Source organism: Cydia strobilella, chromosome 2 (genome assembly GCF_947568885.1).
Source record: "Cydia strobilella chromosome 2, ilCydStro3.1, whole genome shotgun sequence".
In the NCBI taxonomy this organism is placed as follows: domain Eukaryota; kingdom Metazoa; phylum Arthropoda; class Insecta; order Lepidoptera; family Tortricidae; genus Cydia; species Cydia strobilella.
The window spans coordinates 9,761,163-9,774,735 of record NC_086042.1 but is presented as its reverse complement, the minus strand read 5'-3'; the positions used below and the strand labels follow the sequence as shown (position 1 = coordinate 9,774,735).

The 13,573-nt window shown below is 44.1% G+C and overlaps 1 protein-coding gene across 2 annotated transcripts in view; it reads right to left on the bottom strand.

Moving 5' to 3' along the window:
• The window catches only part of LOC134750530 (glutamate dehydrogenase, mitochondrial), a 46,445-nt gene that overhangs the window by 6,640 nt on the left and 26,232 nt on the right, over window positions 1–13,573 (bottom strand). The window contains exons 3-6 of one of the 2 annotated variants that reach the window (XM_063685735.1): window positions 6,941–6,992; window positions 6,720–6,807; window positions 2,048–2,141; window positions 57–214 (exon numbers count right to left, since the gene is read on the bottom strand). In XM_063685735.1, the coding sequence (XP_063541805.1) occupies window positions 57–214; window positions 2,048–2,141; window positions 6,720–6,807; window positions 6,941–6,992 (392 nt within the window). Of the gene's footprint in view, window positions 1–56; window positions 215–2,047; window positions 2,142–6,719; window positions 6,808–6,852; window positions 6,993–13,573 lie in introns of both variants that reach the window. The other variant, XM_063685729.1, reaches the window with a different exon arrangement.

The window sequence follows — 13,573 nt, the reverse complement described above, 5'->3', positions numbered from 1 at the left end:
ATAATGATGAGCTATGGCAGTGGCAGTAGCGAGTGGCAGGCCGGTTCGTATCGTACCTTGGGGTCGATGCCGTCGGGGTTGTAGATGGAGCCGTCGTGCTCGATGATGCCGATGCAGATGGCGCCGGCGCGCACCAGGTAGCGGCAGGTGTGCAGCCCCACGTTACCGAAGCCCTGCACGATGAACGTCTTGCCGCCCCAGCCGGGGGTCGTGCCTGCGACAAACACACTTTTAGCTCATGCTTGCTTAGGCGGTCTTCATAATGGATACGGATCCGTGAGCCGCTCTTGTCGCATCGCTTTATCCTTTTAAGTCACATCGATCTATCTTCCAAGTCCCAGAAGCTGAAGCTTAGGTTTTGTTTTTGAATTTGGAACCTTGTTTTATTTAGTAAAAGTTAAAATGGGACTCCGGAGGATATACGTGCACAACGCTGTCTCACCGCAGCGGCGCGGCGGGGGGATCGCATCATTGTTATAACCGCTTTTCTGTTAATACATTGGTTCTGATCAGTTTTAAGGGTTCCGTACCTCAAAAAGAAAAAAATGGAACCCTTATGGGACCACTTTGTTGTCCGTCCGTCTGTCTGTCAATATCCTTTACCTCGGAAACGCGTGGAGTTGAAATTAAAACCATATATATACTCAGGTCTACAGTCCCTAGAAGATGTAAAAAAAAAAACAATTTCTAAGAATGTAAAAAAAGATACGGTCGTTTATGCCGCAAAAAACGGTGCTACTTTCTCGCACTAGTGCGTAAAGAGCACTTTTCGTGCATATGTCGAGTTTAAAGGGCCATATGTACTGTAAAACGTTGTACGATACAAGTGCGAATAGGTAATTCGCAACTCGTGTCGATTTAAAACACTCCCTGCGGTCGTGTTTTAATTTATCGCCACTCGTTTCGAATTTCCTCTTTTTCGCACTTGTATCGTAAATAACTATTTTGATAGTGATTATTTTCGGAAAAAATCGCTCCTAAAGAAAAAAATATGTGACCCCCTCTAACTTTTGAACCATGGGTCCAAAAACTATGAAAAAAAAACCTTAATAAATACTTTCAATGAAAACTATAGCGAATATAACCGGTCCAGCCGTTTTTGAGTTATTGCAAGAATTTAAGTCTTCTCTTCTTAGCAAAAAGACGCTTCTCTTCTTACAAAGCGCTGCGAAAGTACCTATACTCCCTTTTGCTTGTGATGTAATAGCCCCCCTTTTGCCTATTCTGACAGAATGGTAACTAATACGGAACCCTCTTAAAAAAGGGTTATTCGTATTCCAGACGGAATATCTACTGCACATCTAATTTTAAACTAAGTACCTATGTAGTCGAGTATTTTTCGTAGGTAGTTAATTTATGAGTAACACATGTGAGATCGTAAGCAATGACGAACGAACAAACGAACTACAATCGCCCCGATTTGATGACGCGATAACATTCTGCCAATAATTAAGACATACCTGCTCCTGATTGCTAACTTATCGCCTTATAAACCCATATCAGCTAGATTGAACGGATATACATATTACCTACCAAAATATAATATACATATTATAATAAATTAGTACCTACGTTACGTGGCCGAATGAAAGTGATGGATTATAGCAAAAACCTTAAAATGTTCCCCTGCTGTTTTTCCTGGTTCTCCTAGAGGAACCAGGATGCCAAAAATAAGAGGTGGGCATTCGATTTTACGAAAGCTTCTGCTTGCGTCTACAAGAGAAAATGGGTCATGTTAGGATAATTCTTGTGACTATCTCATCATGTTTTCCTCTAGCAAAATGCTTCAAATTTCATGATTGAAAACCTTCACATGGCCAATAGGCATGTAGTTGTTATACCTCAATTTAATTTACTGTCAATTTTAATGCATTCAAAGAGAAGTTAGTTTTTTGGAGCTCAGAGTATGTAAGTCATAAAGTACAGAAGGTAGGATACCTGGAGCCCGTCTCACGAATCCTCGTGCCCTTGTATCGGTGTAATAAGAGGATGATTTGATGACAAGAAATGTTCAAGACTAGTGGTATGATAAAACACAGTATTTTACCGATCATGCTCATGTAGTTGGCCTCGTTGATGAAGTTCTCGAGTCCGTGGAACACGCCCCTGCCGGTGGCCGACACTCTGCCGTGGATACCTCCCTGTGCGATCAAAAATGGATATTTTAAAATTGAAAAACATAGTCAATATTCTTTTTACGTACATTCCTTATTTCTAGATATAACAAAAGAAAATTGTATATTGCCGTGTCCGCTTAATTATTTTATTTTATTAAATTGTTTTATTTCATGTAAAGATTTTTTAACAACTGATTGACAAACAAAACGATTATGTACCCAAATGTATTTGGGAAAAAAATTACATATTCAATGAAACAAGTTTATTCTGCGATATGTCAGTCGGTGATTTTATATTGTATCTCCTTATGGGGCGGTTTAGCTTAAACCATAGATTAGTATATGTTATTGGCTAAAACTACTCTTCTTAACCTAGAAAGAGCCCAGAGTGCTGTACTAAAGGTACTTTCCTTCCGTTTCTCTTCTTTACAAGTCCTTCGGGGTAGTGACTGTTAGACAATTATTTATTTAAAGCATTGTATTACAGCACTGAATATACTAACAAGAGACGCAAAGATATTGTTTGCCCACAAAACATTCATAGGAGATATGTTTTTTTATGAGATTCTTTATTGTTCTCTGGGTCCGTTTCTATACAACAGACTTAATGCATGTTTAGATTTATACACACTAGTGGCTCTGTGAGCTGTAGACCTCGCGAGCATAGCTTAAGATAAGATGGATGTGTCTAGGGCTGTCCTGCCGACTAACCACCAAAAGATCAGTAGATTCGTAATGTAAATAACCTAGAGGGTGCAGCGGATGGAATGTTTATTGTTAAAAAAGATAGGAAATTAAGTTTAAATTCTCGTTTGAGACTTTTACAAGGCATTGATATTTTCAGACATTAATTTGTGGTATTTTCTATAAAAAGGGACCTTATTGTCGAAGGCGCTTACGCCATTATAAACGATGCTCCGATATAAATACAATGCCGCGCGACGCTGTGCGGCGTAAGCGCCATCGACAATAAGGTCCCTTTTCATAGAATATGCCCCATTTTATTGTCATTTGCTCGTGGCATCCGTAACCTCTTGTTTAAAAAAAATATCAGTTAATAACTGAGATACCTACATGGTTCAAACCCCGACGGTGGCATTTTTTTTCTTTTTTTAAAGTTTAGCGTATGATATTCTTATTATCAATTGAGTGTCGCGAATTCTTCTACCGATAACTACAAAAACGCTCTATTGATAGTTTAGTACTGTTGGCGTGCGAGTCACATTTTTGAGTAGGTAACAAAATTTTATTCACATTTTTCTATCTCGCCAATCAGTCCTGTTACGTTTAAGAGGGTAGAATAGCTACAGACAATAGGAACTTTTTTCATACAATTTCCATTTCGGGAGAAAACGGTTTCCACTAACTAAATCTTAACAAATCACTTTGATTTTGATGTTGATCGCTTCAGCATGATATATTCTAGGTTTGTAAATCTCGCTTTAAAAATAATTGTGGCTTTTTAGTAGGTACATTACCATTAGTTGAACCCTATGAAACTATTGATACTGGATAGGAATGCAATCGGTTGGCATAAAAAATAGCATGTGAAAAATAAGTTTTCATTTTCATAAAAACTGTATGGGAAAAGTTTTCCTCAGTAGGCTGTATCAGGGATACAGCCGCAGTGGTTGATGTGAAACGTGGCGTGGAAGTTATTGCGAAGACCGCATAAGGCCGCTTAGGGACCTCATAGCGTAAAGCTGGCGCCCTGTATGTAAGACTTAAATGTTGGGCTCCTACCCTACAGTAAAAAGGTTGTAGGTAAGGGAAAAAGGCCCCGCAGGCGCCCTGTACGTAATCTTTACAGTGTAAAAGGCGCCGCAGGCGCCCTTTACGTAAGGCGCGCTTTTGAATGTCGGGCTTCGCTTGACCCTACAGTGTAAAGCCTGTGTGTAAAAGCGCGCTTCGCGCGCTTGAATGTCGGGCATCGCCCGGCTCTACAGTGTGAAGCCTGTGTGAAAGAGCGCGCTTCGCACGCTTGAACTTACAGTGTAAAGGGCGCCACAGGCGCCCTGTATGTAATCTTTACAATATAAAAGGCGCCCAGGAACCATGTATAAAAAGCGCGCTCGAATATCTGGCTTTACCCGACCCTATATTGTAAAGCCTGTAGGTAAGAGCGCATTTGAGCTTTTTATGCCTTAATTTTCGCACACGGTGGCCTCAAACAAACGCAGTCGTGAAATTCCTGTAAAAATGCCACATTTTAACTCTTTTCCAGCTTTTTATAATAACGCGTATTTTATTTTTATAATATTTTAAAAAGATCTATCAATTGTAACGAAATCGGTTAATGGACTGATGAGTAATTAATGTAATTATTAAATAAACACTGCAAATAGGGGTCATTTTAGCTCCGAATGCGTCGTTTCTAGCGCAGAATCAGCGCCATATAATATGTCAGCAGCACATACAGTTCCGAGTAATGGCTACTTTCGTTGATACACTGATATCGAAACCATTCATAATATACCGCCAACACTACCACATACCTTACTAACACTTTTTAGGGTTCCGTACCCAAAGGGTAAAAACGGGACCCTATTACTAAGACTGAAAGACAGGTCACCTGTGTTAAAGTGACATCTTTGTTAGTTATTATTAAACAACTTCACCATCTTGTTTGACATGGATAGTGTAAAGGTCACTCACACAAACAGGCGTTGAGTAATATTTCTCAATAAATTTATTGAATTTTTCAATAATACTATTGAATAATTGGCTCCATAAACCCGCTCAGACAAACGAATCTATACTACATAAACCTCAAAGTTTACGGTGCAACAAAATCTACGTATTTTAAAAGAAAAACTGTAAATAAAATTGTATGAAATTCGGAATAAGGAGAACCACTTAAAGCTAACTAATTGTATGCCTCCGCTGTTCAGAAAACTTTAGAAAATTAAAATAACAAAAATAAAACATATTTTTAGGGCCAGTTAAATAAAAGCTTGTAAAAATGAAACGAATACGCTTAGCCCGCGCTTGATCAATCAATTTGAAAATAGAAAAATAAATAAAAAAAACAATATGAAATTTAAGTGTAAAAAACAAAATACAAAAAGTTTTGTAGCAGCATACAATTACTGGGGATCGAACCAGGGACCACCCGGTGCAAACGAAAAAAAACGAATGTTTGCAAAACACACCATGATAGTGCTTACCTAAGCTGACGAAATTCAGCTACTCATTCTCGAGTAAAAACTAAATATCTAAATACCGCCAAAACCAGCTATACAAAATTTCTGAATTTTTCGACATTTAATCTGTAAACATATCTTAAAAAGAAAATACTATTATGATATCGAGACGACTATTTGTTTAGGCGCGAAACCGGATTGACAAAAAAATTCTATTTAGTCATAGAATTCGGTCACAAAATTTCACGAGAATCGGTTGAGAATTGTGACCTGTAGAGGAGAACATCCGGACATACAAAAGCAAAATGCGCCAGTCAAACCGTAGACCTTCGCTACGCTTCGGTCAATGAACAATGTTTGCCATATTTCTCGCCTGAAACACAGGGAATCCTAGTTCAGGCACATGTAAACCATCACTGTTATTTATTTCGTTGATTTATATGAATGTAACCATGCAATACGTGTTTTTAAATAAAGGCCCATTTACATTATACAACTTTCTTAAATAGAGGCTGACAGTCGGTTGAATGCAAGAATTGCCGCTCTACTTATCATTCAAAAGATGGATTCCGTAGTGCGTATCCAGTATAAACAAATCACATGCTATTGTCAAATTGTTATTCTAAGAAGTAGTAGGCCTCAAGGGCTCTTTTGAAAGTGAATACAACATTTACAGTGATATGAAAAATACATAGCAACATTTATAAATGCAACAGCCAATACCTGGGTAAAAATTACATTATAATATTAATTTAAACATTAAGTCAACAGTAACACTTAGAAAAAGACTTAGTATACAATTATACATTAGAATAAGTATAAAATACTAATTAACAAGACACCTAATACTTAATATTAACAATACTCTCAATATTATTAATATTCCACACAACGTAACTAAGGTAAGTTTTGAAAATATACTCCTCATTTCTATAAATTTTATCGAATCGGAAGAACCAAATTTAATTACGTTTTTGCTCGTTTTTACCACTCAGTCCATTCACATCGAACGTTCAATTATTGAATGAGAATCTGCGACTGCAAATACATACTATTATTGAAACAAAATAATTGCATACAATTATGGCCGATTCTTCTACAAGAAACTTGCATGTTTATTCATAGTTCTAGCACGTTCTGGGTCCCTAATGTCCCTATTTATTATCCCAAGACGGTGACAGAAGGAGCGCAGCTCACTTTGTATTAAAAGGCGATGTCACACCCGAACTGTGAATATTCAAGAAAGGAAAAGCAAGGAAGGAAAGGGGTGCAGTGCCTTCGTTCACAAAGCTAGCTGACTCTAAAAGAGTCGGGATGCGACAGAGATGGTTTCAAAAACGTGGAGAGGAGAAAGAAGCCAGCTTGTCAGAATCAGTGCGGTACCGCACCGACTGGACCCAACCATTTGCTGCGTCCTGCAACACCGACGACGACGCTGCTGCCGTCGAATGGTACCGACCTGGTTGATTGGGCTACCGATGACGCAGGCGTGCGCGTTGATATCCTGGTAGCCGATGGTCTTGGCGTACGTGTCGCCGATCCACGACCTCTCGCGCTCGGTGTTCGTGCCGGGACTGTCTAGTGGTACCGACCTGGTTGATGGGTTTGCCGGTGACACAGGCGTGCGCGTTGATGTCCTGAAAGCCGATGGTCTTAGCGTACGTGTCGGCGATCCACGACATCTCGCGCTCGCCAGTGCCCATGTCGGGGGCGGGCACGTCCACACCGGGCCCTGCGGGAGTCGACAATAATTGGAACAAATAAATAAATAGGTTTCGTCAAATATATGACACTTCGTATTTGCTTACAAACGACGTTAAATTGTTACTTTTGAAGTGACCTTGGGCATTTTTCTACTACAACTCGACTCTTAATAATAATTAGTGCGCCGCGTGACCGTAATTGTAGTAGGTGTTAAGTGTAAATAGAAACATGGTGAAATTGGTGAAGTCCTATATTGCCACAAAAACGAGAAATCATTAGATTACGTACTTATACATATTAACTTTACTTTGATTTTGTCTTTACTTAAAATGTAGAAATCGAAGTAAAGTTAATAATAATAACAATGTTTCATTTCACTGCCTTTGCTGTCAGTGAAACATCGTTATGTATTTGATAGGTAGGTTTAGTTACATAATATGAAATTTATTCAATTATAAAATTAAACTACTGATTGTCTGAAAGTTATCATCTTGGATGTTTTTCTCGTGTGTCAAAATTTGTAACATTTGATTTAACACTCATAATGCGAAAGGTTAATACATTTGCAGAAAAACAGAATCATTAAATATTAGTAATACGATACGGTACAGTAGGTACAACGTTCATTTCATCATGATCTATTTTCCAACTACATTTGGAACTGCATTCCATGTAGGGCCACTATAGAACCATGTCATAATGAATCAATTACGCAAACTTGGGAGACGCATTTAATAGAAGTTCTAGAACTCTCCCCTTCCCGAAGACCTACGAATACGGGCCCTCTCCAGCACGTACAACGCAGCCCGCGTCGGTTGATGTAGTGTCGACCAGTGAAATCCAAGGTTGGCTATCTACGACGATAGAACAATGTTTAAACGAAATATGCACCATTACAAATTAAGGAAAACTAAATTCGGACCAGAAGCTACGATTAAATAAAATAAGCAGGAATGTGGCAGGTGGAGGCCCAGCTGGCGGCGCAGTACCAGGCAGTCAAGCAGCAAATTTTAGTCAACAATGCTCATCTTAAAGCCTTATCCGAGCAGAAGAACATCCGAGAACAAATCAAAGAGCTCCAGCATAGTCTACAAGTTGCCCCTAAGATAAAGTCAAAAGTATCCTTTTTTTTTTTGACGCAGGGGTAAATGCATTTACGCATCTCACCCCCGGGCTGGGGAAGCCCATTGGGGGGTGATATGTGGGACTCGCTCCTCCCATAACTTCCTCTGCTAGCCAGAGGAAGAGGAGGAGAATACCCACTAACATCCCCTGCGGCGTTTCCGTCTATGCCGTTGAGGGGGGTGCAATGGGGTCGTGAGCATGTCGACCACGGCACCCTCCCGGCAGTCCTGGCCCGGTTGAACCGGGATTTCACACCAGGTTCGGGGAGAGTCAGCAAACGCATAACTAACCCTCACCCCTCCCGTGTAGGGCAATATTATGCGGGTCCCCTACCCGCTGCCCTACTGGGGTATGGCGCGGTTTACAGCGGCAAACCGCCTGCGCCTCCTTCCCATGCGCCTTCTTCGGATCGGAAGAGCGTTCGGGTCTTCCTCACGTTCTATCTCCTCGGTCTCCTTTTGCAAAATGACTGTGTCGCAAAAGGAGACCACCGCGTCCCAACATCTCTCGCCGCTCAACATGGCCGCCACTACGTTGTGCAGCGAGAGATCATTCGTCCCAATAACTATCTCCATCGCCCTACGCTCCACGGCCCAGCGATTGCACACCTCCAAAGTGTGCTGGGCCGTGTCGTCCGTCTCACCACACTGGTGGCAGGCTGTGGTAGGCTCACGACCTATCAGGTGCAGGTAGTGACCGAAGCACCCGTGTCCGGTCAACACCTGCACCAGTCTATACCCCAGCCTGCCGTGCGTTCGGTCAAGCCATCCGTCTAGGTACGGGAGAACCGCCCCTATGGTGCGGGTTCCATAGGGGGAGTTCTCCAGGTCCTCCTTCCATCTTTCACGGAGCCTTCTCACCGCAATTGTTCGGTCATTTCTGACTTCGTCAGGAGCAGGGAAATTACCCGTTTCCTTGCTCCTGATTCTCCGCCTATGCGCATCGGCGAGCACCCCAGCCTCCAACTCCCAAGGTGGGGTGCCCGCCAACACGCACGCTGCCGCCCATCCCGTGGTGATATAAGCCCTACATACGCGTATGGCTATCACACGTTGGGGCCTCCGCAGTAGGGCTTTGTTTTCCCCGTTCAATTTATCGGCCCAGATCGGGGCCCCGTAAAGGGCCATTGATCGTGCCACTCCCGCATAGAGCCGCCGGCAAGGGTGAGAGGGTCCTCCCACGTTTGGCAGCAGCCGACCCAGCTCTGAGGCTGCCGTCACTATTCGGGGGGCGATTTGGCGGAAATGCTCCCCGAAATTTAACCTCGCGTCGATCGTGAGGGCGAGGTATTTTATGTGGGGCCTCACCCTAACCTCATCCTCTCCTATTCTTAGGGAGGCACCCTCAGGCATCTTCCAACCTCTCCCCTGGAAGACTATCGCCTTAGTCTTCGGGAGGGAGACATTCAGCCCTAAGAGGCGAATTCTAAGTATGACGAGCTCTGCCGCCACTTCCGCCCTCCGCCATGCCTACCTAAGCTCCTCGCCCCGAACGGCAACCATTGTGTCATCAGCATAACACATGAGGGCCATCCGGGGGAGAAGCTCTGCACGGATGGCCCAGTCGAATCCGATATTCCATAACAGGGGTCCGAGCACCGACCCCTGAGGAACGCCGCAGGCCATCCGTCTCACCACCCATCCATTTGGAGTGTCGCAGACCACCACCCTGTCCGACAGATAGTGGTCAACGATCCGCCTCAGATATAGGGGCACTTCGTGGTACTTTAGGGATAGAGATCCACGCCGCAGCCAAAAAACCCGGCGGCGGCGCGCTGGGTTTTGAACCCGGCGCGGCGCGGCGTCGCCGGCGTGAGGACATTTTTTAGAAGGAATAATTTAAAAGAACATAACTATGCTAGGAATAAACATTTATTTCTTATCTCCAATCACTGACTAAAAATTGTTTACAGTACAGCTACAGTGGTTGTAATTATCGTGAATAAAAAATATTTTGTTCACCTTTGCCGGATTTAAGCGCGATCGCTTAGCAGTCAAAACCATCCCAGCTACAGAAAACACCCTTTCACTGGGTGTACTTGTAGCTGGAATGCTTAAAAGTGACCGCGCCAACCCTGCAAGCTAAGGAAACATTTTTTTTTGTTCCCAATACAATATCGCCTGCCCTGTTCCTTCTGCATATCAATGATATGTTATTTACTAACAATATTCATTGCTATGCGGATGACAGCACTGGTGATAGCTGTTATACAGGTCGCGCAAACGCCCCCCTGAGCAGGTGTCGAAGTGCAGGATGCGACTTGTGTCTGAGATCGAGACGTCCCTTGAATAGGTCTCCGAATGGGGTAGACGTAACCTCGTCCAGTTCAACCCTAGTAAGACACAAGTCTGCGCGTTTTCCGCCAAAAAAAAACCCATTTGTCACGGCGCCAAAGTTTCAGGGCATTCCCTTTACCACCGCTAAAAGTCGCGATACTTGGTACATTATACATTACGAACGAAGTCCAGTTTCGTAGTCATCTGAAACAAAAAGCCAAACTGGCCTCCAAAAAGCTTGGGGTGCTTAACAGAGCCAAACAGTACTTCACACCGGGTCACCGACTTTTGTTATATAAAGTGCAGGTTCGACCTCATATGGAGTACTGTTCTCATCTCTGGTCTGGCGCTCCACAATACCAGCTCCTTCCCCTTGACTCCATCCAACGGCGGGCAGTTCGTATTGTCGGCGATCCCGAACTTACTGACGGCTTAGAGCCTCTTTAGTCTTCGGAGAGACGTTGGCTCTCTTTGCATGTTCGTCTGTACAATGGGGAATGTTCTGAAGAACTTTTTGATCTGGTGCCATCGTCTCGTTTCTATCACCGCACCTCCCGCCAAAGGAGCAAAACTCATCCTCACTTCTTAGATACATGGCACACCAAGAATAAGCGGGCATCTCGCTCGTTTCTTCCCAGAACGTGCAGAATGTGGAATGAGTTGCCTCCTGAGGTATTTCCTTTGCGCTTCGACATGGGATTCTTCAAGAAGCGGGTATTTAGGGTTCTCAAGGGTCGGCAATGCTTAATGGCTCCTATGATGTTGCTTATGTCCATGGGCGATGATGACTGCTTCCCATCAGCCGGCTCGTCTGCTCGTTTGCTGACTATCACATAAAAAAACTAGTCAAGCCAAGCACTGCAATGAAGTGAGTGAGCCAGCGTTCGTTCGTTCACTTCACTCACGCGGCGTGATGGATAGATGATGCGGTGGGGATGGGAGTCAGTGGAGCGGGCGGGAGTGAATCGGAGTGATGCATGCAGCGACCAGTCGCTAGCGCACGGAATGGCGAAAGTGCATTGTTTGTTTTGGTCGGTTTGGTCATCATATCTATTCGAATTTCGAGGTCGGCGCGAAATTTTGAACGACCCGGCGGCGGCGGCGGCGCGCTGAGGTTGGTCGGCGGCGGCACGCCGGCGCGGCGTGGACCTCTAACGGGAGGGTACCAAATGCATTGGCGATGTCCAAGGACACCGCAATGGCTCCCTCCCCCTTCTTTTTGGCATCCTCGCAAAAGGCCCGAAGTGCCCCCAATGCGTCCATTGTCGAACTGCCATTTCGGAATCCGAATTGGCGATCGGAAAGGTTTGGACCCATCTGGTTTAGGTGCCGGTTGGTCCGGGAAGCAACTATGCGTTCGAGCATCTTCCCAGATTCATCCAGCAACACTAATGGTCTCCACCCAGATGGGGAGTCCGCCGGCCTAGCCTCCTTCCGGAGAAGGCACACAATTCCCTCCTTCCAGCACTTTAGGAACTGCCCAACCTTTAAGCACTGGTCAAAGATGGACTTGAGGCCGTCTCCGAGGTACTCCATTGCTATGAGTATTACTCTCCCGTGAACCCCGTCCGGACCAGGGGCTTTTCTGCAGGCCCTTATCCTGTGGGCCACATAGGCCATTTCGACCTCCGTCACTAGGGGCACCTCCTCCGGTTCCACTGGCTCCTCTTCCCTGGGGACCACCATTGCAGGGGGGTTGAATTGCGGAGCTGGAGGAAACAGTCCCTCTAGTATATTTTGCAGGGTCCCCATTTCTATTGCATCCATGGGAGCGGTCCGGCGAAGCTTTTTCCTCACAAGTTTGTAGGGCCGCCCCCATGGGTCCTCGTCTAGCGAGGCCAAGAAGGCCGTGTGCGCCACGTCCTTTGCCTTGGCAATGGCGAGATTCAAGGCCTTTTTGGCCTCATTCAGCTCTGCATGGCATGCGTCCAGCTCCAAGTCATCCGAGCAGAAGAACATCCGAGAACAAATTAAAGAGCTCCAGCATAGTCTACAAGTTGCCCCTAAGATAAAGTCAAAAGTATCCTTCGCCGACAAAGTGAGAACAGGTAACAAGTGTAACAACTCATGTATTAGTACCTATCAAGACAAACTCTATTGTAATATTTGTAATTTACCCTATGGAGAAGGATCAGTCAAACGAGGACACAAAAAACTTGTATAGGACCTGATAAAACCCGACGCCCTTAAACTACATGTTCGCGGAATGAGAAGGACGAAGAACAGAGGCGTTATTATAAATACCGACCGCAAGGACGATATAGAAAAGTTAAAAGCATCTCAGCAGCTTCAAAACTTAGGATTGCAATTGGAAGAAACCACCAAAAGGAGATCCAAAATTATCTTGTTAGGCGTTCTCTCGAATATCACAGAAAGTGAGGTATTTGAATGCATTTATGCACAAAATATTGTAGATCAGCATAGAAATATTTCCAGGGAAACTTTTATGAGCTCGATCAAACTAAGCCATAAATCTGGCAAAAAGGACCTAGCCACATGCCACATGTAATTATATATTAGAGTGCTCAGCCGAAGTAAGACAGATAACCATTCAGCAACAGCGCGTATTTATCAATCGGACTTCCTGCCCAACACGAGATTACACTCTCTCGAGTAGATGTTACAAATGCCAGCTCTACGGCCATTCTGCCAAGTACTGGGATGTGCAGGGAAGATACCACATGCAGTCACTGCGGATTATCAGGACACACCATGAAAGAATACCTACACTAAATTGTCTGAACCACAAAACAAAACCGACCACAAAACCGGATATCCTAGCAGTGCCCAGCGAAAAAAAAAACTACTTACATGGCATATAGTCGAGAAATTGGGACGGGTATAGGGACCGTGCGAGTTGGAGGTTCTGCCATCTTGTGGCCTGAATCAGAAACATAAACTATACATTGACAACTTCACGCCAAAGCAAGTGTTGCACTCTACTGTTCATATACGTTTTTCTCGTGTATTGTAGATTCTGCCACCTTGTGGGCTACATTGAAAGCATAAACTTGACATTTACACTTTGCGGCTATAAACTGGGGGCACCTGTGCTGCCCCCTACAGTTTATGCACGTTCCCTATCGCCGTGGCGAGGTGGCCTAGGGATTCATGGCGTTAGCCGCGATAGCTAAAGACGCCGGTTCGAATCCGACCTTCACCACTGGAGGGCTTCGTCACTTTTTCTTTAATATATGACATCTCTTAC